This window comes from Benincasa hispida, chromosome 3, assembly GCF_027475165.1.
Source record: "Benincasa hispida cultivar pf3 chromosome 3, pf3_genome.v1.1, whole genome shotgun sequence".
Classification (NCBI taxonomy): Eukaryota; Viridiplantae; Streptophyta; class Magnoliopsida; order Cucurbitales; family Cucurbitaceae; genus Benincasa; species Benincasa hispida.
The window spans coordinates 33366525-33390014 of record NC_143480.1 but is presented as its reverse complement, the minus strand read 5'-3'; the positions used below and the strand labels follow the sequence as shown (position 1 = coordinate 33390014).

Below are 23490 nucleotides of genomic sequence, written 5' to 3'. Positions count from 1 at the left end.
TGTAGATCCATTTACAACTATAGGTCTTACCTCATCAGGCTGATCTACAAGATCCCATACTGATTTGAAGTATCTCGACTCCATCTCGAGACCCATGGCTTTGACCCATTCATCGCGATCTACATCCTTCATTTCCTTTCGATAAGACAATGGATCCTCAACGTCGCCATCTGCTACCATAGCAAGGATTTCCATGAAACCCAGATAGAGAACGGGTGGGTTCGCAATCCTCCCACTGCATCGAGGTTCCCTTAACTCTTGAGGTGGAACCGACCTACTAGATGAACTATCATCAACAACTTTTATTGATGAAGCAGGTTCTTCAACAACTTTTGTTGAAGTCTCAATAGTTCCATTGGAAAGCTCACGCAACACAACTTTACTACGTGGATTGTACTTTTTAATATGATCCTCCTCAAGGAAAGTAGTATTCATAGAAACAAACACCTTATTTTCCAACTGATCATAAAAATAACCCCTTCGTGTACCTTTGGGGTAGCCTACAAAAAGGCATAACCTTGACCGTGGTTCCAACTTCTTGGTATTTACCTCAAGCACATGTGCAAGGCAACCCCAAATGCGAAAGTGACGTAAACTAGTTTTACGCCCGTTCCACAACTCCAGAGGTGTTCTCGTAACACTCTTGGAAGGAACATGGTTGAGTATGTAAATTGTAGTCTCCACTGCGAAACCCCAAAACGAGTCCGGTAAGGAAGCGTAACTCATCATCAAACTAACCATGTCCAACAAGGTTCTATTTTTCCTCTCCACTACACCATTCTACTGAGGTGTACCCAACGCTGAGAGTTGGGAAACGATTCCATATTCTATCAAATAGTCTTGGAATGACGAGTCCAAAAACTCTCCATCTCGATCTGATCGAAGTGTTTTAATCCGTCTATCCAATACATTTTCAACTTGAGCCTTGAACTCTTTGAACTTTTCAAAAGATTCAGACTTCCGTTGCATCAGATAAACATACCATACCTAGAGTAATCATCAGTAAAACTGATAAAATACTCATAGCCACCTCGGGCTTGCATAGGATCACAAAGGTCAGAATGTACTAACTCAAGAGGCTCTTTGGCTCGATAATCATTTTCAGTAAAAGGTCATTTAGTCATCTTACCCTCAAGGCAAGATTTGCACACCGGTAAAGAATTTTCTTCTAACTCACTTAGAAGGCCATTCTTCACCAATCTCTCAATCCTATTGAGATTGATGTGCCCTAATCGAAGATGTGAAAGTTAGGCATTTTATTTTGGAAAAATTCATTGACGTTTAGATTGAGTTACGGCAGTTTTAAACAACTCTGTGTTATGGAGGCAACTTAAGGCTAACAGTCTTAGCACATACAAGTTACTTTCCAGATAAGCTGTACAAATTTCAACACCATCTACACTTTATCCACATTAAAAGAAAGCGTATATTTACATTATAATAGACACTTTACAAAAATAAGGTTCCTCTTAAGTTCGGGAACAACATATACATCATTTAAAACTAGAAACCTATTCTGTAAAGATAACTAGATGCCTCCCACTGCCACAAATAAGACAACGTGTCTAGTGCCTACTCACATCATCATCTCACCAGCCTTCAGCTGTCGCAAGGATCTAATCCCCTGAAAAGAATAACAAACGTGATTAGTGGCACCCGAATCATTATCCAGGCGGAATCATCATTCTCTACTAAACATGTGAGATAAGCTCATTAATACTCCATTTATCCTTTTGAGTATTATAGCTTATCTTAAACTGAGTGAATTGTGCCGGAAGAGAGATAAGTACCAGATGTTGAGTAAATTTTTATTTATCTCAACATCAAATGCCTTTAATTTACCTGCAAGATTGGACATTTCCATAATGTACTCCCTTATGTACCCATTACCCTTATACCTCATGGAAGTTAAAAAAAGTCAAAAGACTACTTACTTCCCTTTTTTCATTTTTAGCAAAATATTTCTCAATTTGAGCAAGGAACTTATTGGCATTTTCACTTTTCGTGATAAAGCCCCAAAAAGACTTCAGAATGGAGTGCCTAATGATCATCAGACACATACAATTTGTTCGTTCCCACTTCTCTATGTTAACCATATTCGGTTGTTCCTTAGTAGAAGTAAGTTTATTAGTCCTTAATGCAAGGTCCAAATCCATACACCCGAGAAGTATCTCTAGGTTTTCCTTCCAATCTTGATGTTCGATCCAGTCAACTTAGGGATTGAACTCAAATTTCCAAATATTTGAGTAAGAACAACTAAAACAATAAACAACAAAACATATATTCATAATTAAAATATATCAAAATAATTTAACATATGTGGTGGGCACCTTTAACAAGATACCTGGCACAACATTTATGTCCAACCTAACACACCAATTGTATATGGTAGTCTCCACAGTAATCAAAGTACTGACAATAAGCTCTATCAAAAAATAGTCTTTCTTTGGACCGACTATTTTTCACATGAGCAATCTTTCTACTTGTCACATACTCATTACCACATGCATACCCACAATTTGGCCAAATAATTATTTTCCTTTGGACCAATAATTATCCATATAAATTCATAAATATGCACATCTTATATTTTTATAATCAAATTAATCTAGATAGCAAAGACTACTTTGGTAACATATTATTTTAACCAATTCAATCCAAAATATAAAACACAATAATATAATAATATTATTGTAAAAAAATAATAGAAAAAGAACACTATATAGTCTTTACCAAGATTCCCTCGATAATTACATCCACATAATACAATTAAAGCCACATAAACATGTGAATATCATAAAATATCATTAATCAAATTTAAATTTAAATTTATTACATTATTAACCAAATTTAAATTTAAACCACGACATGATCCATTAATATTGAATCCACAACATAATTAATCAAATTTAACGTAAATCCACAAATTATTAATCAAAATTAATTTGGATTCACAATATAATTAATTTGATTTAAACTTGAATTATCAATCAAACTTTATATTCAAATTCACAAACTTATCAATCAAGAACCAAGAATCATCGTAAAAAACTTCATCAAATTATAAATCAAGAAAACTTAGAAACGTGGACAAGAATTGACCAAAAAAATAAAGGCCGGCGAGACCCTTAATAGGGAATCAAATTATTATTATCAAACTATATATATTAAAGAAAACCACCGAATTCAATCAATCTAAAAAAACCCACCAAATTTAGTATATTATCAAACAAAACTCCATTAAAGACCACCGAATTCAAGCTTTCTATCACATAATTTTGTATGATGTTCCCAAGAATTCTTCAAGGATTAATTTGGCCTTGCCTTCCTTTTTTTTTAATTAATTCCACTTAATTCATTGAATCAAATTTTTTTAAAAAAAATCAAGAATAGAAAAACACAATCGCCTCCAGTAGCGAGACACTGTCGAAAAATTAAAAAGAAAAAAAAAAATCATATGCTACCACCGACAAGCCATTCAACGGAAATGAAGGATTTAATCTCATGCTCAATGAAAAACAAAATAAACCAATAATTCAACATGAAATTCATGTTTTGATATCAATTATTAGCATAATTCTTTAAATCTATATTGAATAGATATAATTCTAAAATCATTCATGCTAAATTATCAAGAATAACATACTGGATTCCATTGTAAAATTGACGACAATTATTAGACGACTATTGTCTTACTAACCAAAACTTTGAATGTCTGAGTGTGATCTCTCTTTAGATGGAATTAAATGGAGAATGAGTACTTATGTTTTGGTATATTGGGGACCATAGTCCTAAAATCTCTTTATATACTAGTTCAATTAGAGTTCTATTAAACCCTAATTAACTATGAAGGAGCTTCTACCCATTAAATCAATCTAGGACTTTAATTAATTAGATCAAATAATATGTCACAATCTAATAAAATAATAAAATATGATAAATTATTAATCCATTTACATAACACATATTTTAATTAAATGTATTATTATTTAACTACATCTAACAGAACTATCTTAAATATATTATCAAATCATTATTAATCACGACATTACTTAATGACTTAAATTGAAGAGACATAATAAAGACATTATTATTAGATGTTTTAGATTAGATAATTAATTTATTCCTTGTGTTTAAGGTGTTGTGTATTTATTTTCTTTTAACACTATTGAGATGGAGAATCGAATTTTAACTTTGAAGTTGATAATATAAATACTATATCAATTGAATTATATTTATTTTGACGTGATTATTCAATCCTATCATATTCAAATCTTGATCTCCTTACCATCGTTGACCTAATAAAAGGAGGATGAAAATCAACTTACACACTTCCTCGTTGGGTTTGTATCACCTAAAAATTAACCCATGACACTAATAATTGCATAAGTTTATAATTTCTTAAATAAACTTTAGTTGTGATTTTTTTTATCTAAAAAACATTGGTATATATTGTTGAGAGGAAAATATTGGTATATATTGGTTTCAAGCCTTAAATACTACTTTGGTCTCTATACTTTTGGTAGAAGTTCATTTTGGTCCTTATATATACTTTCAACTTTGGTTCATTTTGATCCATTTACATTTAAAATATTTACTGAGAAATTTTCACAGATAGAAAAAAATCAAATTATTTACAAAAATAACAAAAAAAAATTGATACATTAATAGATTATTAAAATTTTGTTGTTTTCCGTAAATAATTTTCTTTATTTTTCTATTTTTAAAAATCTTCCATATTTATTTGGACTTGATACTCTCAACTTTAGTTCATATAGTTATTATAGTGATCATTTTAGTTTATTCATTATCATTTTTTAAGGGAGCTTTAGTCACTTTTTTGAAAATGTAAAAATCAAAATGAACAAAAGTTTGAATTACAAAAACCAAAAATGAATATTTTAAAGAATAAAGACCAAAATAAATTAAGATTGTAAAAGTAGAAACTAAAACGAACATTTTAAAAGTGCATAGACTATAAGGAACCGAGTAAAAAAATGCAGGGATTGAACTAGTAGAGATGTCCACGGGGTGGGGTGAAGCCGGGGATGTCATTCCCCATCCCTGTTCCCGTTCCCCATTTCATTTCCCATCCTCGTGAAATTCCCTACGGGGATCGAGTCCCCCACGGAAATTTTTTCCCTTTTTTTTGTAAAAAGCCAATTAATTTAAATCATTAATGTGAGAAAATTTTAATTAAATAATTAACTTTATCACTAAATTGTTTATTATTGTTATTTTTATATGACAATTTGAATTTAAAGATAAATTACTCAAATTTTGGCCTAGAAAAGCTAATTGATTTTTTTAAGTAGAAAAAAATAAATATAAATCAAATTATTTACATATATAATCTAAATTTAAACCTTCAATTTAAATATATTTATTATCTTCTCAATAAATAATCAAATTTGAAATTTAAATGTAATATTTATATAATAATAATAATAATAATAACATAACATTAAATAACTATATTAAATAAATATGTAAAAGCTAATCGGGACGGGGATGGGGAATGCATTTCCTGTACCCGTCCCCGTTTAGTTTACAAAAAAAATTTCTCTCCCACCCCCTCTTCCATTCCCCGCCTAATCAGGAAATTTGGACATCTCTACGGACTAGTACAATCTAATATTGAAAAGAATGTTTTAATATGTTGTTTATTTATTTATTTGAGTACAATGTTCCTTATTGTAAGTACCACACCCACAGACAAAGAAACGACGTCGCTCTTTAATTAAAAAAACATTAATGTCAAATATTAGAAAAAATCAATAGTAGGTGGGTGATGTGAGAGGCAACTTAATAGAAAAATATACTTCAGCAGCAGCGGGTCAAAAACAAGAATAAACGTTGACTTCAGCGAGTCTAATTAGGCGTACCAATTCAATGTTTTTCTCTTAATTAATTTCGATTACAGCAGCAATTCCCATTTCTAGATCAATAGGCAGCTTGTCGTCTTCATCCCAGATTGGTCAGCTACAGTTTATCAATCAAAATGTGTCAAAATTAAGTTTCTAATGAGCAAATATGATCCCGTGCCGCCTCATCTTTCCTTAATAGTTTAATCCTCTCAATGATTATATTATTTTCATTATTCAGCTCGTTTAAAATCTACCCATGTAGCTGATTTTTCTGTTGGGAAACGAAGGGACGAAGAAATTTCATGGGGTTCGATAACTTTGATTAATATTTTCGGATTCCTTGCCTTCTGGGTGTAGATTTTTCTATATGGGTATTTATCTTTTCAAATCTCCAGATTAGTAAGAGGAATCTGAGCTTCAAAAATGGTGGGTGCCCGCTTTGGGCAGTGGAATTTGCTTTCGGATCATCCTGGAAGGACTGCAAATGGTAATCGCGAGACAGAGATTGGAAAAGAGACAAGCATGATTAAAGAAGGAAGTATATTGGACAAGAAGAGGCGGCCGACGTTTTTTGGGATTATAGTCGATGGTGATGGTGCACGGAGGCTTAACGGCGGCGATGTACTGTCTGCCAATTGGAGAAGTCATTTAATTGCCATTCATGTCTGTGAAGATTCAGGTATTGCTTTTGATTGACACTGCCACACTGCATGCAGAGCAACTGTTTAACTTAATTTCTGAATGAGTAATAATACTGGGTGTTCTGATTTTTTTATTTCTATTATCTTCTTCAGAAGATGGTCCGAAGTTCAGCAAAAGTTTTCCTGTAATGAAAACGGTGAGTTACAAGTACAGCCTCCAATCGAGCTGTAAGTTGTTTGTATATTTACAAGAAACATAGTAGAATCACATTGGTGTTTTTTTATGGGTAGTTGATTAATTGAATGTATATGTTTCAGAATGAAATTAGGGGTTCAGATTCAGGGGAAACTTTTGCTAAGAAATTGATTAAGAGACTAGCTAAGCGGAGAGCAATTGCCGTGATGTTAGAATTTGACCCGACCGGTCCACTCGGGTAGGTTAAGCTATGAACTTCACCGTTTTAGCAAGTTGGTTTGGATTTTATCTAACTTTACTTTGGAAATTATCATCCAGCAATTTGGTCTCATTTGCCAAATGCTATGCCAATCAACTACCTGCAACTAGTATTATGCTTGCTGACAAGGGAAAGACCATCTTTAAAAGGCAGTCAGTTGATCAGTTAAGAGGTTTGAATTGCATCTTGTAAGATTGTCTACTTTGAAACTGCTTAAATGTTTTCTGATGTTTGTAAGATTTTCAGGTCTTCAATTACACTTGAGGCCTGAGTTCTATTTCAGTAGAGTTATTACAACCTCAAGAAATGCAAAAGTAGCAAAGGGAGATAGTAATGAGCTCCTTGCAGCTGTTACTTCAGATGATTGGGATGCAGAAACAAACTCAAGAAATGGCAATGTAAACAGTCAGGATAAGAAAGCTCTTCTGAGTTCGATTTCTGTTGTACGAAGACAGCTTCCAGAATCAAATCTTGGTTGGCCCTTTCAACGGAGAAGTTCTCAAGTAGGGCAAAAGGTTATAAGAAAAGGAGCTAGAAATCTGTCTGTGGTTCAATGGGTAATGAGCCTGCCTAATAGATCAGGTGCAGAGTTACCAAAAAACCAAAATGATATGGCTTTGGAAATACCAGAAATTTCTTTACAAAATGAATCCGAGGGGATGGAAGAAACCAGTCATCTAGTGCTTCAAAACTTTGTAGATGAGGCTGGAGACAGTAATGAAAATCCAAAAGGCGGTAAACTTGGTAACGAAGTCAAACACAAGGAAAAAATGGGCCTTTCAGTCTCCTTTATTGTGAAAGAATTTCAACAAGAGGCACCTGGTTGGCCTCTTAGACCTGTAGCTCTTTCGGAAAGGTCAGATTCATTGCAAGAATCTGAGGAAACAGACATACAAGAAGGAGATTCAGAGACAAGCATGTCTAACCGAACACTTGATACAATTGACACAAATTTGGAGTCCCAGAATGGTTATGTTTCCAATAATTCTAAAGAGCGTGAAGAAAGGGTGATCTTTATTCATTCTAAAGAAATGAGTATTGAGAATAACACTCTTGAAATAGTATCCAAGCAGCTGGAGTTTCCCATTGAGATGAGTCGATCAGTTTGCAAGTGCTTCTGCTATTCAGAGCTAAAGATGGCAACTTCCAATTTCTCGGCAGGTTGGTGAATTTGATCTTGGAGGCATATATTTCATGTGCTACATGGGCTTTATTTCAATCATCAAACTTTTGTGATTTATACGGTAAAGGTCTGTTCCTGAACATTGTATTTAATAATTAAACAGAAAATCTCATAGGAGAGGGAGGATATAGCGCTGTATACAAAGGATGTCTTCTCGATGGAACGTCGGTTGTGGTAAAAGTTTTGAAGCCCTACAAGAATGCTCGGGACAATTTTCTGTTGGAATTAAACATTGTTACCTCAATCAAACATAAACACATCACACCTCTTATTGGTGTATGTATGGAAAATGAGCATCTTATTTCAGTATACGACTACTTTCATGAAGGGAGTTTGGAGGAAAATTTGCATGGTGAGTTTCTATGACTTGCATCATCTTTGTACTTCATCTTTGAAATTGCATTGCACTTACTATAATTTTGTTGATGGATCTGTGAAGTAAGTCAAAGTGGAAAAGGTAAAACTCAATGGGAAATGAGGTTCAAAGTAGCTATTGCTGTTGCTGAGGCATTAAACTACCTTCACAATGAGTGTTCTTCACCTGTAATTCACAGAGATGTTAAATCTTCCAACATTCTTCTTTCTGAGAAGTTACAACCCCAGGTGATACTTCTAACATATCATTGCAAAGTTTACACATCATCTTGACAAATATATCTCAAGGCCATTGCAATGGCAGCATAACTTTAGTGTGGAAAGTGACCTGAAACGTCTATAACTATAGTGTTTGTTTCCGTTGCAGCTATCCGACTTTGGCCTTGCTATGTGGGGACCAACAGATTCATCATATGTAATTAACGATGACGTGGTAGGTACATTTGGATATATAGCTCCAGAATATCTCATGTATGGAAGGGTCAGTGACAAAATCGACGTTTATGCCTATGGGATCGTCCTTCTCGAGCTTTTGTCAGGCAGACATCCCATTGATTCCGGTGTTGCTGAAGGACAAAGAAGCTTAGTCCTGTGGGTAAGAACTTGATTCTTTCTTCTAGCCTCGACTACTTTCAAGTTCATAACCATAGAAAATGCTACTTACAGGCTAAAGAAGTTTTAAACCGTGGGAATTCAAAGGCATTGATGGATCCAGACTTGGATATAGACTTCAATGAAGATCAGGTTCAAAGAGTGATTATGGCAGCCACCCTTTGCATTGATCCATCAGCTCGGTTACGTCCAAATATGAGTGAGGTAAATTTTTATTGCTTAGGTTCTGTTATGTGAAATCAGAGTACATATATAAGTCATATATTTTCTTATCCCGCTGGTTTTCAATTTGTTACCATTTGCAAGAAATTATTGGCCATTTGGCTTTGCTTAGAGAAGTTTGGTGTTTATAAGTTAGAGAACTTTGGTGTTGATAAGGGTGAAGCCAAAAGTCTTCAATAGTACAGGATCTACCGTACCTATACTTTTGCATATTGAGTTTATCATATTTTCTTAGATTAGTTTTCTGTGAGTTGCATTTTATGAAAAGAAAAAATATTTTTTAAATTAATAAATTTAGGCCGGTCAGGTTTAGCCTAGGGGTGAGGGTATTCTAACCTCTAATCTATTGTCAGGGTATTATGCCTTAACCAGTTGTTTGATCTCAACTAAACTCATTATAAATGAATTTATAAATTAAATTTCAGCTGATTATGTTTGTGTTTGTTTTATCTTAATCCAGATTCTGAAGCTATTAAAAGGGGAGGCATGTGTAGATGATTTCATAAATTTTCATGGTTCAAAGGAGCACAATCATGATGTCGATGATGTTGATGATATCTTATCAAAGTTCATGATCAAACCTAGTCTAAGTTTTGCACTCCGTGACATAGACCATGATCGTGCACCGTCAAGTAATCCACATACAACATCAAATGTCATGGTGACAAAACCACGGCGTCTAAAGTTAAAAGACTATTTGAAAGATCCACATGAATAAACAGATAAATTAGCGACAAATAAATATAAGAAAAATAAAATTAAATTTTGCTCTGAAATTTGTCCATAGCATTGTGTAAATACAAAGTTCGTTTTGTATTTTTGGCCACAAAGTTAAAACCTCGTTTGATTTTCAAATTTCAATTTTCTCTCTTTTCTAAAAGAGTGAATATGATTGATTACCATGAATATGAAATTGTATATATACACATTGATCAAGAAACAAAATTTGGAGCATCAAGATTTAGCTGTGATATGAATCTTTTCTTTAACCATATATTTCAATGTTGATAATATATACACTTTTAACATGTGAGAGTGTAGGGAATTTTCAAACCTCTAGTTGTTAGTGGTTTATACTGGATAGTTGAGCATAGGTTGACTAGTTAAACTTAACCCTTAAAATGTTATTATTTTTACTTTTTCAAATCTGTATATAAATTTTAGAAATAAAAAAGAAAGGGGTTAAAACATGTAGAATTTTGTAACAATTATCGAATTATAATTGTTTTGATTTTATAATCTATATTTTTTCTATATTATTATCGAACTAAGAAATACATAAAATAAAAATTTACCTATTTATATTATTATCAAACTAAGAAATACATAAAATAAAAATTTAGCAAAAATAGGTAAAGCTCCCCCAAACAATATTTGAATCATCATATCTAATCCTAATTTCATCCTAAAAGAACAATATTTGAATCACATCAAAATCTCATAGTTTTAGGGTTTCAATTAGGGAGATTTCCAAAGAATAGAAAAATAAGATAAAAAATATTTATACAAGATAGTAAAATTTAATTATAGTTGTGATAGACGATGATAAAAGTCTGTCTTTGTCTACAGGCTGATAGAAACCGCCCGTCACAGGTTGATAGAAACCGCCCGCCCGTCATTGTCTAGAAGCAGCCCACCTGTCATTGTCTAGAAGCAGCCGCCTACCCGTCAAGGCCTACATGCTGATAGAAGTCGCCCAACCACCCAACTGTCAAGTCAAGGCTCGCCCAACCGTCCGTCGAGGCTGAGATAGAAGCCGCCCAACCGTCCGTCAAGAGCTAGAAGCCGCCCAACCGTCCGTCAAGGCTGAGCTAGAAGCCGCCGCCCAACCGTCCGTCAAGGCTGAGCTAGAAGCCGCCGCCCAACCGTCCGTCAAGGCTGAGCTAGAAGCCGCCGCCCAACCGTCCGTCAAGGCTGAGATAGAAGCCGCCGCCCAACCGTCCGTCAAGGCTGAGATAGAAGCCGCCGCCCAACCGTCAAGGCTGAGATAGAAGCCGCCGCCCAACCGTCAAGGCTGAGATAGAAGCCGCCGCCCAACCGTCAAGGCTGAGATAGAAGCCGCCCAACCGTCAAGGCTGAGATAGAAGCCGCCCAACCGTCAAGGCTGAGATAGAAGCCGCCCAACCGTCAAGGCTGAGATAGAAGCCGCCCAACCCAACAACCGTCAAGGCTGAGATAGAAGCCGCCCAAGAAGATAGCCGCCCAACCCCTATCAGCCTATCAGTGTTTTTTTGTACTTTATATATATATATATATATATATATATATATATATATATATATTTTGTTATTACTCATTGTCTCTTTCTTTATTTAGAAGTGTTTTAATAAACCAAAGTAAAAAATAATAATAATAATTTTGAAAATTTTGTTTTTATTTTTAAATTTTAGTTAATAAGAATTCCAAATATTCTGTTAGAAAAATGATGAAAACTATGGTCATGAAAATACAAACAAAAAAATGATTATCAAACATACCTCTCTCATAAGAAATGGAAACAAACTTGAAGAATGACAAAATTTGAGTCATTAAATCCCATACCAATCTAATGGTGGATTTATTTCTTTTTACCATAATTCCTTACCTAATTCTAATCCTTAGCCATAAAGAAAGAAAGGACTAATCTTAATCCCCTAATCAATTACAACTTTGATCTCTTCCACCATCTCCATCTTGAATCAATAAAATAAATTAAACTCCTAAAAATTAAAAACAAATCGTAATTGAATTTTAAAAATACTCACAAAGAGGAATAAAATGGACAAATCTCATCAAAAATTGGTAACCTTCTGGTCTTGTTGGAAGAATAAAGAACACGATCGATTTTCGAATCGATTTGATCCATTGCTTCACCCAATGGGTTCTTGTAAGAAATTTGCACTATATTATCCATCGCCGGCGACCAATATGGCGTTGCCTTTCTTCTTGTTTCACCATACCTAACCACAATCGGAGTTCTTTTGTCGTCGTTGTTTTTCTTGTCCATGCCGGCGGTCTTCGCGGTGGTCGGCGGCGGCCAAATGATGGGCGGTTTTTCTGTTAAGTTTGGAAGCTGAGTTTCAGTTTGACCTCAAGAATGATTCTCGATTAAACCAATAATATTAAGAGAGGTTAGATCGTGAGATTGGGAATTTTATATATAGGGAATGAAATTTCTTCTTCTTATTATTTTTCATTTCTCTATATAATAATTAATTTAGAACTTGGATTCTTTCAGCCAATCAAATTCGAGATAAGCCAGATGTTCCTCTTTGGGTGCATGTGTTTAGGCAAATGTCGTTATTTTGATCCTTATTTATTGGGAAAATATAAATTTAGGTTATATTTTTATATTTTTTGTTTGGACTTAGTTTAAAGTTTCACAAAAATATTGAAATGAATAAAAATATATATATATTAAATTACAAATTTAGTTCATCAACCATCCAATTTTGTATTCTAAGAACCATTGAATTTTAAAAATGTTCGTGCCTTTATACTTTTGATTTTATTCATAATTCATTCTTGACTTTTAAAAATTTTAATCTTCAATCTTTAAGGAGTAAAGTCATGCCAATTATCTTTGATTTGAACTTGATAATACGAACACTATAATAATTGAATTATACTTATTTTGACGACAATTTATGTTAAAATTGATATTTGGGTTTCTACCATCTAAAGAAAATCCTATATTTCGTAAATGTCTAAAATTTGAATTTTTTCAAATATGACTTTTAAAGTTAATTTTGGACAATTATACCATTTTTCATTTATTTATATTTGATTATATTTTTTTCCTTTTCTTGAAGCTATTTTAATGATAGGGATAGAAAATACAAGAGAAAATGTATTTAATATATTTTTTTTCTCATTTATCAATTAGAAAGAGAAAATACACTTATTATAGTTTTTTCCATTTTTCAATTTGAAAAATAATGTCTTTAACGAAAATTTATTTTTACGTTCATTCTTACCTATCAAATTATTGGGTTTTTTTTTTATGAATTAATGGTTATTTTAAATATACTAACATTTTTTATTTATTCATGGTTATTTTAAATATATCCTAGAACATTTTCTTAGGTATTTAAAAATATTTTAATAAATATATGAAATATACTTCAATTTATAAATTAGAGAATGACGGACATAAATCATAGTATTTAAAAAAAATTCGAGACATTAATCTAATATAGGTCTTAAGTAAATCCCTCGGCCTTGATATTTATAACTGATTTGTAAATAATATTGAAGTTTGCACACAACTTCATCTTCCCTTATTTTTCTATTTTTCTATTTTTTTATATTTATCGAAAAATTCTATTTTCTCCGCCATCTTTATTTTTTATATTCACCAAGTGATTTTATTTAACACTCCAAATACAAACTTATCAACTCCAACATATTAATTTCAGACTTATCAACATCGGGCTAAAAGTTATTTTTTCATCCCAAAAAATACCCTAGTAAAATAAAATAAAAAATAATAAAAGAAAGGGAACCCTCAATCCTTTCACCATCGTCTTCACGTCGTCTCCTCCTCTCTTTCAGCAGCTCAGAGTCGTCGCCGCCGCCGCCTCTGTGTTTCTTCCGCTCGTGCCTCCCCATCCTCCCTCTTAGAGGGTTTGCACTGATTTTGTACTCTCTTGCTGTTTCTGGTATTCTCCCATTCTCCATCTTTTCTTTCTCCTCACTTGAAAACCAAAAATTAGGGCTTGTCTAATGGAAGAATGGAGGGTTAGTTTTGATTTATTATTATCATTATTATTCTAAATAACAGAAGCCCGAATGGAAATGAAAACAAAAACAGCTCGAACTGCCTTTCGATTTGTTGCATGAGACCAAGAATTTTCCAATCATCTCTCTTCTTCTTTATTTATCCATTTCTCTTTTGATCCATAGCTCTTGGGAGTTGTTTTGATCGACATTCATAGGGAACGAGAATGATTGAGTGAGTGGTGTAATTTCAAAGAATTGTGTTGGCTACTCCAATTAGAAGCCGTAAACTGCACAAGATCATAAAAATACACAAAAGAATTACATTTATTGGGAAATAATCTGTTATTTCTTTCCTTCCACTCTAACCACAAAATAGCCTTTGACAAGTTGCTCCAGAGCATGCTGACTCTTTCAACCCTCTTCCACTAAGGGATTCAACCATCCAAACCTTAACAGACCAAGGCATGCACCAACTCGAATTAAACAATCTACCAAAATGCTCCCAAGCCCTTCTACTGAACTCACTATGAAGAAAAAGTGGTTCAAAGTTTCTTCATTTTTCGTGCACGAGATGCACATGTTTGGGGAGAGCAAAATTTGGATATCTTCTTTCAACTTTGTCATTAATTTCAAGCACCATGGTTGAATAAGTTAAACAATAAAAACATGACTTTTTTCTTGCAAGGAATATGTTAGGTACTTAAGCACCTTGGAGAACCACATCCCAAAAGTCAGATATTTCGTGGAAGAGCCAAGCCAGTTAAGCACTACATTAGTCATCCCATTTTGATCAACGTAGGATAAAGGCAGTCCATACTACTTTGATTCCTAACATAACATTGTCAAGAATCCTTCTCTTCTTATGCAAATCTGAATAAGCTGATTTAACAGAGTATTTTCCCCCCTGACTCTAATCTTCACGCCAAATGATCCCCAACAATGGAGGGAATACAGTTCTCCAAAGTAACAATAACGTTGCTCCAATCATTCAACTCTCTATCGAAGATTCAAAATAACCTCTTCTCAACTTTAAATCCTAACTCTGGCTCGAGGGGTTCTATAACTCACACACCCTGCTTTCTTGCTCATATTAACCAATGTTATTTTGAATATATTCAAAACAAATGTCATCTATATGCTTTGTGCACCATGTATGTAGAAAATGGTTAGGGTCAAATAGACGTATTCACTTCCTAAGATTCTCGTAGCCACTTATTCTATAGTATATAGATAGTTTGTGTGTATCTATTAACTGGCTTTTTTTTTTCCTTTCTTGTCTTATTCCTATTTCCCCATCTTGTTTTCTTTCTGAGTTTGATTCTTTCTTGCATGGTAAATGTCAAGTTTTCTCGTTTCAGTTGTTGTTTGATTACTAAATTACTGTATGCATTCGAGTAAATTAAGCTACTAGCCAGAAATGTCGAGTTATCTCGTCTGAACTGTTGGTTGGTTGCTAAATCACCGTATACATTTGTTGTTCCTATACTCGAATTTTACAGGTAACAGCAAGAATGGCATTCTCATTTCTCTTTATAACTTACTGTCCTCAGATCGCTTTCTATCTTAAATTTGGCCTGAGAAGTATAGAGCTATCAGATTTTAAATATTTTTGGGGACATTGTATGCTCCGTTATCTTGGTTTGTCTCTCTCTCACAGTAGGAGACCAACCCTTGTCATTTTTTTTCCGTTTAATTCGTTAACCAACCCTAGACCAGAACTTTTTAATGGTTTAAGATGAGTTTGGTCAGAATATTGGTGGGTTTATCCTATATCATACTATTATAGCCACAAATTGATGGTTGAATGAGCGGTTGATCAATATTCCATTTCTCCCTTATTCTTTTTCTGTTTGTGCAGCATCAAGGGAGAAGAGAGCTGATGGTGGAAGTATGGTGGTCGCTATTGGGGGCAGCTATTCCAGCAGTAGTTGCAGGGCAAGCATACAGAATGAGGAGGAGGCATTCTGAGGAACAGAGAATAAGGACTGCTAGGGGAAGGGAGAAAAACTCAGATGACATTTTTGTTTGTGAGAGGGTCTGCACATCAAAGAGAATGTTGAAAAAGGTAGGGTCTTTCTCAAAAGACCCAATTCCCGATACTTGCGTGACTGTCTGTGGATTATCCGAACTTGATGCCTGCACAGATGCATGTGCTCGCACTGTTTGTGTGAACCAGCATCAAGTACCAAACTGGAATGACGTTTGTCTTAGGAGATGCCAGAGTGAATGTCTTAAGCTTTCTGCTTTTCATTCATCTTAGTGAAATGATGTGATGCGTAAATAATGCAGTTTTTCTAGTATTGCATTTTGGATTGTGAACATTGGCCTAAAACTTTTGGCTTTCTGGAGAGACGATACGAAATGTTTTTCTCAATCTACCCATGTTTCGCTTGTTACACAATGTTGCTTCTTTAAGATTTCAAATTGCTTGCAAATGTTAGCCCCTCTTCCCCCACCCCTCAATTTCCAGCATTCTGTCCGATTAGATTACACAATCTACACTGAATCTATTGTTGGCTTCTGAATTTTTTTAGTGCCCTTTTTTTTTTTTTTTAGTCTCCCTTCAGGATTTTTTTTAGAGCCTTGCCGAGTCTCCCTTCTGGATTTTTTTGTGTCCACGGGATGAGCATAATAGTCGTCTTTTTAGAGTTTTTTTTTCTCATTTTCTGATCGCTTTATAGATTTGGTTGTCTGCCTTTTATTGGTGCAAAAACTAAGCATCATTTTGCTCATTTTAATCTATCTTGTTTTAAATTGGAAATCTAGGTTGTAATCACCTCTAGGTGTGAGAGTTTCTCCTATTTCATTTATCAATGTTTATTACATATAAAAAATACAGGGGCAATTGTAACTTTAATAAAAAAATAAAAAAATTGAAAATTGGGTACATGTCTCTAAATTTTGCTTTTTTTGAAAACATGGAAAAAAAAAACTTTTAGTCGAAAATTTGATTACTATCTGATTTTTATATGAATGTTATCTGATTTGTATGTGATTATCACACCTGCACTTACAAAAAAAGTTAAAGTTAGGATTTTGGTTTTAAAATATATTTGCCATACAATGTAATTTTTCAAAAATAAATACTTTTCTAAATATTCCTAAAAAATTTCATTGTATAAGGTAAAAAAAAAAAAAAGGAAATATACTTCATCCTTCACGGTAGAAAGGTAGTGACTGGAGTAAGGCACAAAGTGATCCTCATCTGTCACAAGAAGCCTATTCAATTTGAATCTCTGGTTTAAAAGAAAAAATAAGAGAGTTTTAAGAAAATGGAAAATGTCCTTGAAGATCAAATCAAAGCTCATCATGAGAACGTTTGTCCTTGTCCTTATCTACCAGGTTCTCTTTCACTTTGTCAACTGCTTCCTCCATCACTTTTGCTGCAGATTTAGCAGATACCTCAACTGCATCTTTGCTTGCTCCAAAGCTCTTCTCCACTGCTTCTTTCACTTCATCAACCATACCCTTTGGTTCATCTCTACTCCTAAAACTGCATAACACAATCATTCTATATCAATATCTGATTGATACTTTACCTATAAAAGATTAAAATATCAATGTCGATGTTCATATCCATATTTCTATAACAGATTAATCAAAGTATTTGATATCAATAGATATTCTTGTAAATATATATATATATATATATCTTTGCGTCTTAGATAAGATATATATTGGTGATATTCATTTGAGTTCAAAAACACTCTTGGTCCCTAAACTTTCATAGAAACAATTTAGTGGTTGAAATTTAGTTGATAATGGTTCAGTACTTTACTCTCATATGTATAATAATTTAGTCCATGAACTTGAACAAATAAAACTTTAGCCCCTATACTTTGAAATAGATAACAATTTAGTCCATGTTATAAAAAAAGCTCTTCAAAATTAAGTGTTAACTTTATTATGTAACAACTTAATCTTTATAGTTAAAAAAAAAAATGATTCCGAAATGGTTTATGTAAGAAGTTTCATTAAACTTTAATAATATTTTTCATAACAAGGATTAAATCATTACAAATTGTAAAGTATAAAGACTAAAATTGTTATTAATTAAAGTTTAAGAACTAAATTATTACAATTTTCTTTAAAAAAAAAAAAAAAAAACTAAGTCGTTACCAACTAGTGTAAAAACTAAATTGTTGTTTTTGTATTTCATGGATATCTAGTTGATATATAAATTGATCTATTGTATCAATGTTACACTCCGATCTATAATACATTGCATATCAAATACTCTGATCTACGATTTAGGAAGCAAAATAGATTAAAGTTTAATAAGTAAACAAAAATAGTTAGGAGGAAAAGCAATCATGGAGAAAAGGGTGTAATAAAGGGAAGAAAATTACTCCAAATTGGGAGGGAAAAACTGCAACTGCATTTGGTGAATGAGACTTTTGATTTTGTCCCATGGAGTGGAATGAGATTTCTTGAAAATAGCAACAGTTTCTTGAATGAAGTTCCCAAAAGAGGGCCTCTCTGGAGCCCTATTAGAATCTGCAAAACATGAAGCAACATGAAGCATCAAAATTAACAACATAAGAAGCAATCTGCTTTGAATTTTTGCATTGCAAATTTCCATGGCCTTTTCCAAAAAAAGGATCTCATTCCAACCCATCTCTCCCATTTGTAGTTAAGTTCCTTATTTGGTTGCTTTCGAATTTTTTTAGCTGTCATTCACTCCCTTTACTTTAGCTTTGGCTTTTGAACATTTCAAAACTCCTTTTTGTGGTTTCAAATTTAAAATAATAATACACCCTTTTTTTTCTCTCTTTTTTAGATGCGGAGTTTGAAGTGAATGAGTAATTTTTTTGTTTTTTCTGCTGCAATTTATTTTTATTAACTTCTAGAAAAATTCATGTGTAGTGTATCGGGTTTTCAAATTTTTAATATTCACGAATACACATAATTGAAATTTTATACTTAATTTTATTATATATAAAATTTAGATTTATATCTAATAATTGATTTTTTTTTAAAATTCAATTTGTTAGGGATTTATTAAACACATAATTAAGAATTTTAAGAACTTGGACATTTCTTAAAATTATGGACTAAGTTTTACTTTGAAATTAATTTTAAGAACTAGGGGGAAATGAACATGTATTTAAATGGATTTAATTACAATTTGTTATATCAAATAAAAAATTGATTAATTGTGATTTTTAATTCACTTTCAACTCTCATCTCCTTCAATTGGACACAAAACTCAAAGTTTAAAATTAAAGCCGGTTTGGTAACTATTTTATCTTTTGTTTTTGTTTTTGAAAATTAAACTTATAGATACTACTTCTACTTCCGAGTTTCTTTCTTTCTTTGTACTTTTTACCAATAGTTTAAAAACCAAGCCAAATTTTGAGAATTTACTTAAAAAAGAGGCAAATCATGGTAATAAATGTGGACAAAATAGGTTTAAATTAAGAAAAAAAATTAAATTATTGTCAAACGAGATCTAAGCTTTTGTAATTTAACCTTTTTCAATTTTTAATTAGTTTTCTATTATAAATTATGTTATATTATCTAGTTATTTTGTCCTTAATTTATATCGATTCTTCAGATATGTTACTTGGTTGGACATTTTCTTTTTATAATTATTTAATACATAAAAATGAGATAGTTTTTCTGAAAAAATAATTTAGAGTTTATTGAATTGGTGTGATAGTGATCTAAACTTATAAACAATAAAATTTTAATGTCTTTTGAATTATATTTAAATGAAGTATGATGGATTATGTCTCTAAATACATATAAACATTTTGAAAGTTGAGTTCTTAGCCAAGCTAGTGATGTTTCCTTGGTTGGGCTAGGCTGTTAACGGCTGGCCTAATCTAATTTATTTTTTATAAATCTAGGTTGTATCTTGCAATGAAGTACTTCAAATGATGGATTCATCAAAGGACTCTAGATCAGATGCTGATGATATCTTTCTCGTCAGAGGAGATGGTGACTTCCTTTGAAGAAGACGAAATTCATCCTTGTGGTATATCCGCTTTACCATAATAGATGATGTGATGTTAGCAATTCCACAAGTTTGCACATGGACATTGACTTGACAGTTATGCAAGGTGTGTAGTGAAAGTTATGTCGATGGCTGAAGGACTTCCAGGTGAGTCAAGTAGGTGGAAGTTGCACCATGAACATCAGCAAGGTTTGTTGTGACGAAAAAGGAAAATCTTTGGAGGTGATATTCCAAGCGGTCTACTTTTCATGGTGAAGTAAGTTATAGTTCACTTATTTGAGAATTACGATTGTTGGTGAAAACAATGATTGTTGTAGAAGTTGTGGATTCTTCAAATATCTTGCCAAGGTGGAATTTATTATAACAATTTTTTATTCTTTTGAGTAGGCCGTGATTTTTTTCGAGTTGGGAGTTTTCAACGTAAATTTTTGTGTTTCCAGTTTTATTGCTTTCTTTTAATTTATCTGTTATTTTCCTGCTTATTCCTACGATAAAAGTGGGAGCAACAAACTTGGTTTGTTTGTCTCCGTGCCAGTATTTTCACCTTAATTAACATGATAAACTTGTGGATTCAGAATAATAATATGGTTGTTTCTTGGATTTTAAATTCAGTTTCTAAAGAAAATTTTGTTAGCATAATCTATTGTGATTCTTCTCTAATTTGGAAAGACTCGAAAGAGCACTTTTTCCACAAAAATGGTCTTCAAATCTTCCAATTACGCAAGAAATTATCTAATTTAACTTAAGCCAACTTTTTGTATTTCACAAAATTAAAGACATTTTGGGAGGAGATGTCCAATTATCGACCAGGTTGTTCATGTTCAAAGTGTACTTGCGATGGTGTTAAATCTCTCTCTGAATTCCATCAAACTAAGCATGTTATATAACTTTTAATGGGATTAAATGAGTCTTTTGCACAATTACTTGCTCAAATTTTAGTTATGAATATGATTCCCTCTATCAACAAAGTTTTTTCTTTAGTTGTGCAAGAAGGGATCAATTTGGCTAGCAACATGATTGATTCCATGACATTTTTTTGTTGGTCAAGCAGCACATCCTAAAACCAACATGTTCAAATTGATGAATCCTTGATCATACCATCTATTAAATTGTAAACTTCTTTTTGTTAGGATTTTCAGATTGCAAAGTCAAGTCTTCTTCTGTTAGATCGCTGAGCTTTGTTAGGGAATTCTTGTTTGCTAATTTTAGTGTTTGTACCAAGGTATTTATACTTGTACAATTGATCTATAGAAACACACAAAAATCATTCATTCAGATCTTGTTTTTGACATGGTATCAGAGCCTTGCTAGCTGGTTTCTTCTTCTTTTTGTTCTCTGTTATTGCAGCCGTCAACCTAGATCTCCTCCTCGCATCATCCGTTCGTTCATTGCTAATGGGCCAGTGAAAGCAACCCAAATCCAATCGGAACCTAGATCGTTGTCGTCCTTCTCGTGTCGTTTGATCATTGCACGAGTACTGTCCACCCAAATCCCCTGTTCGACGTGAAGAAGAATCGACCCGTGAAAACATGCCCCCGATCCATAACCCAGATCCCTTATTGTCACACCCTCTCCCAACCCTTGTCCCCCAGACCCGAAAGAGGGCGTGAAGACAGCCAACATCACCCATATGTGACATTAACTGCCCATCTTTACTCAACTCTAGGATAGCTATTGCAATAACAACTCCGATTAAATTAATTGATACGTTAAGAATGATGACAATGTCCATTACTGTTTTTTTTATAAACAAATAATCTAGCCATCCTAATGACTTTCAACTATCCTAATCCGAGTTCCGCCTTGTGAGAGGTTACCAATTCCCAGTGCTTATGAATTTTCCCAGAACGCTCTTCTTCCGCTAGGGAGGCGGGGGGAGAATAAAAAACATGGAAAACATGAGCTACAAAGCCCAGTGAGTGGTGCCTTTTTATATAAAATAACTTTGATTTCAGAAATTCATCTTTGGGAAAACAATTCACGACCAACAAAATTACCACACAATAAATATAATGATCATGTATTCCCCAGGTACTCCCGTACGTATCCCAACACAATGTACAAACAAATCCCGTGGAAACCTCCTCAATACCCAAATATCTCGTGCACATCAACTAAATCCCGCTAACTATGCTTAGATATCTTGGCTATATTTTTTCCGCTAGTGAAGCTGACTAATCCCACCAAGTATCTTTTCTAAGCATGTTAACTAAATCTTGGGTACCATTTTAGTTTTCTGCACAATCACACAAGCAATATCTCAATAAGCATAATAACAATTAAATCCAGACAAACACATTTTTCCAATCATGCCAATTTCCACACATTACCTATATATAGATTTACCTATATATATAGAAATCAACATACAATCAATAAAATGATATAACCACTCACAGTTCCTTCTGATTTGCTCTAACAACCCAAATTTGTACACATACACTACAGGAAATTAAATATCAAATGTTAAGCAGGACGAAATTTTATTTAAAGGGATGGTAAATGTAATATCCTAACCCTAATTTAGAAAGCAGGAAAACAAATAAAATATATAATTAAGAATGAAAAATATGTAAATTTAATAGGAAAATCGTGTGGAAATTTAGAATTGGAAAAAAATAGGAAATTTATTAATTATCCAAAATAATGAATAAGGGGCAGAATCAGAGAGGATTAGTTAGAAGTTGGACGCTAGCTAATTCAGGAGACAAAGGGCAGTAGATAACTTTTTGTTTGGGCACTGCTCATTAGAAGAGTTGGAGGTGAATTAATTGCCCATATACTCTTAAAATTTGAAATAGTTAAAAAGGGGAAGTGGAATCCACAAGCAGTGAAGGCAACCCACGCGTGAAAACTAGCGAGATTGGAGAGAAAATTGAAGAGAGCGAGAGTGGAGAGAGCAAGATTCTCAGCGAGACAGTGGGAGAGAGCGGGAGTGAGAGCGAGACCAGCGAGAGCGAGAGCGAGAGTCACGAGAGCCAAACCAGCGAGAAAGTTGGAGAGAGTGAGATTTGGACAGAAGCGTGGATTATGCGTTGAATTTGGCCACGATCTTATAGATTATACATAGAGAACCCTAAAATTGAATACAAACAAAGATTGAAGACGTAAGGGCAAACGTTAGCCAAAATTAGGTGTCTTATTAAGAGAAATTCTTAAACCTAAGTAATTTTAAAGAAGACATTTGTAGGATGAGTTGTCACACTGAGAAGAGCTGAAAACCACCATAAATAGGAACCTTTGCCTGAAGATTTAACCCATTCTCAAACAAATCTCAATAACAAAGAATCGTATGAAAGAGTAAGTGTGAGTGAGGAAGTTCTGTGAGGTTAGAAGAGATAAAGCTCGGGTAAGGTGCTGCCCAAATTTCCTTCTAGTTTAAGAGGGAAAACTCTACTGATCAAACCATAAGAAATAATAAGGAATAATTAGGATCGCAGTCAAGGTAAGTAGTTATATCACCAGTGTTTCATGG

General features: G+C 33.4%; 3 protein-coding genes and 1 long non-coding RNA gene across 8 annotated transcripts; 2 read left to right on the top strand and 2 right to left on the bottom strand.

The window, feature by feature from the left end:
• The first annotated feature begins 5781 nt into the window (after positions 1-5781).
• LOC120072917 (protein kinase STUNTED-like) lies at positions 5782-10326 on the top strand. Of its 5 annotated transcripts, none has more exons than XM_039025450.2 (10): positions 5782-6546; positions 6662-6705; positions 6827-6942; positions 7023-7135; positions 7210-8124; positions 8250-8498; positions 8586-8749; positions 8889-9116; positions 9188-9337; positions 9816-10326. In XM_039025450.2, the coding sequence occupies exons 1-10, from the start codon at positions 6291-6293 to the stop codon at positions 10071-10073; spliced, it is 2493 nt and encodes an 830-aa protein (XP_038881378.1). In that variant the 5' UTR covers positions 5782-6290; the 3' UTR covers positions 10074-10326. The 5 variants fall into 5 exon arrangements, with proteins under 5 accessions (XP_038881378.1, XP_090168218.1, XP_038881380.1 ...); XM_090312092.1 differs by having other exon boundaries at positions 5861-6546; positions 7023-7127; XM_039025452.2 differs by having other exon boundaries at positions 5911-6546; positions 6665-6705.
• A 307-nt stretch (positions 10327-10633) lies between these two features.
• Positions 10634-12530, bottom strand: LOC150037205 (uncharacterized). The gene is made up of 2 exons (XR_016528479.1): positions 12100-12530; positions 10634-11488 (listed from the first exon to the last, which is right to left on the bottom strand). It is a non-coding gene; the product is annotated as an uncharacterized LOC150037205 (long non-coding RNA).
• A 1275-nt stretch (positions 12531-13805) lies between these two features.
• On the top strand, positions 13806-16452 carry LOC120072920 (thionin-like protein). Its single transcript, XM_039025456.2, has 2 exons — positions 13806-13995; positions 15915-16452. The coding sequence occupies exon 2, from the start codon at positions 15936-15938 to the stop codon at positions 16314-16316; it is 381 nt and encodes a 126-aa protein (XP_038881384.1). The 5' UTR covers positions 13806-13995; positions 15915-15935; the 3' UTR covers positions 16317-16452.
• On the bottom strand, positions 13856-18759 carry LOC120072918 (uncharacterized). The gene is made up of 2 exons (XM_039025455.2): positions 18406-18759; positions 13856-17549 (listed from the first exon to the last, which is right to left on the bottom strand). The coding sequence occupies exons 1-2, from the start codon at positions 18681-18683 to the stop codon at positions 17354-17356; spliced, it is 474 nt and encodes a 157-aa protein (XP_038881383.1). The 5' UTR covers positions 18684-18759; the 3' UTR covers positions 13856-17353.
• Positions 18760-23490: the final 4731 nt, after the last annotated feature.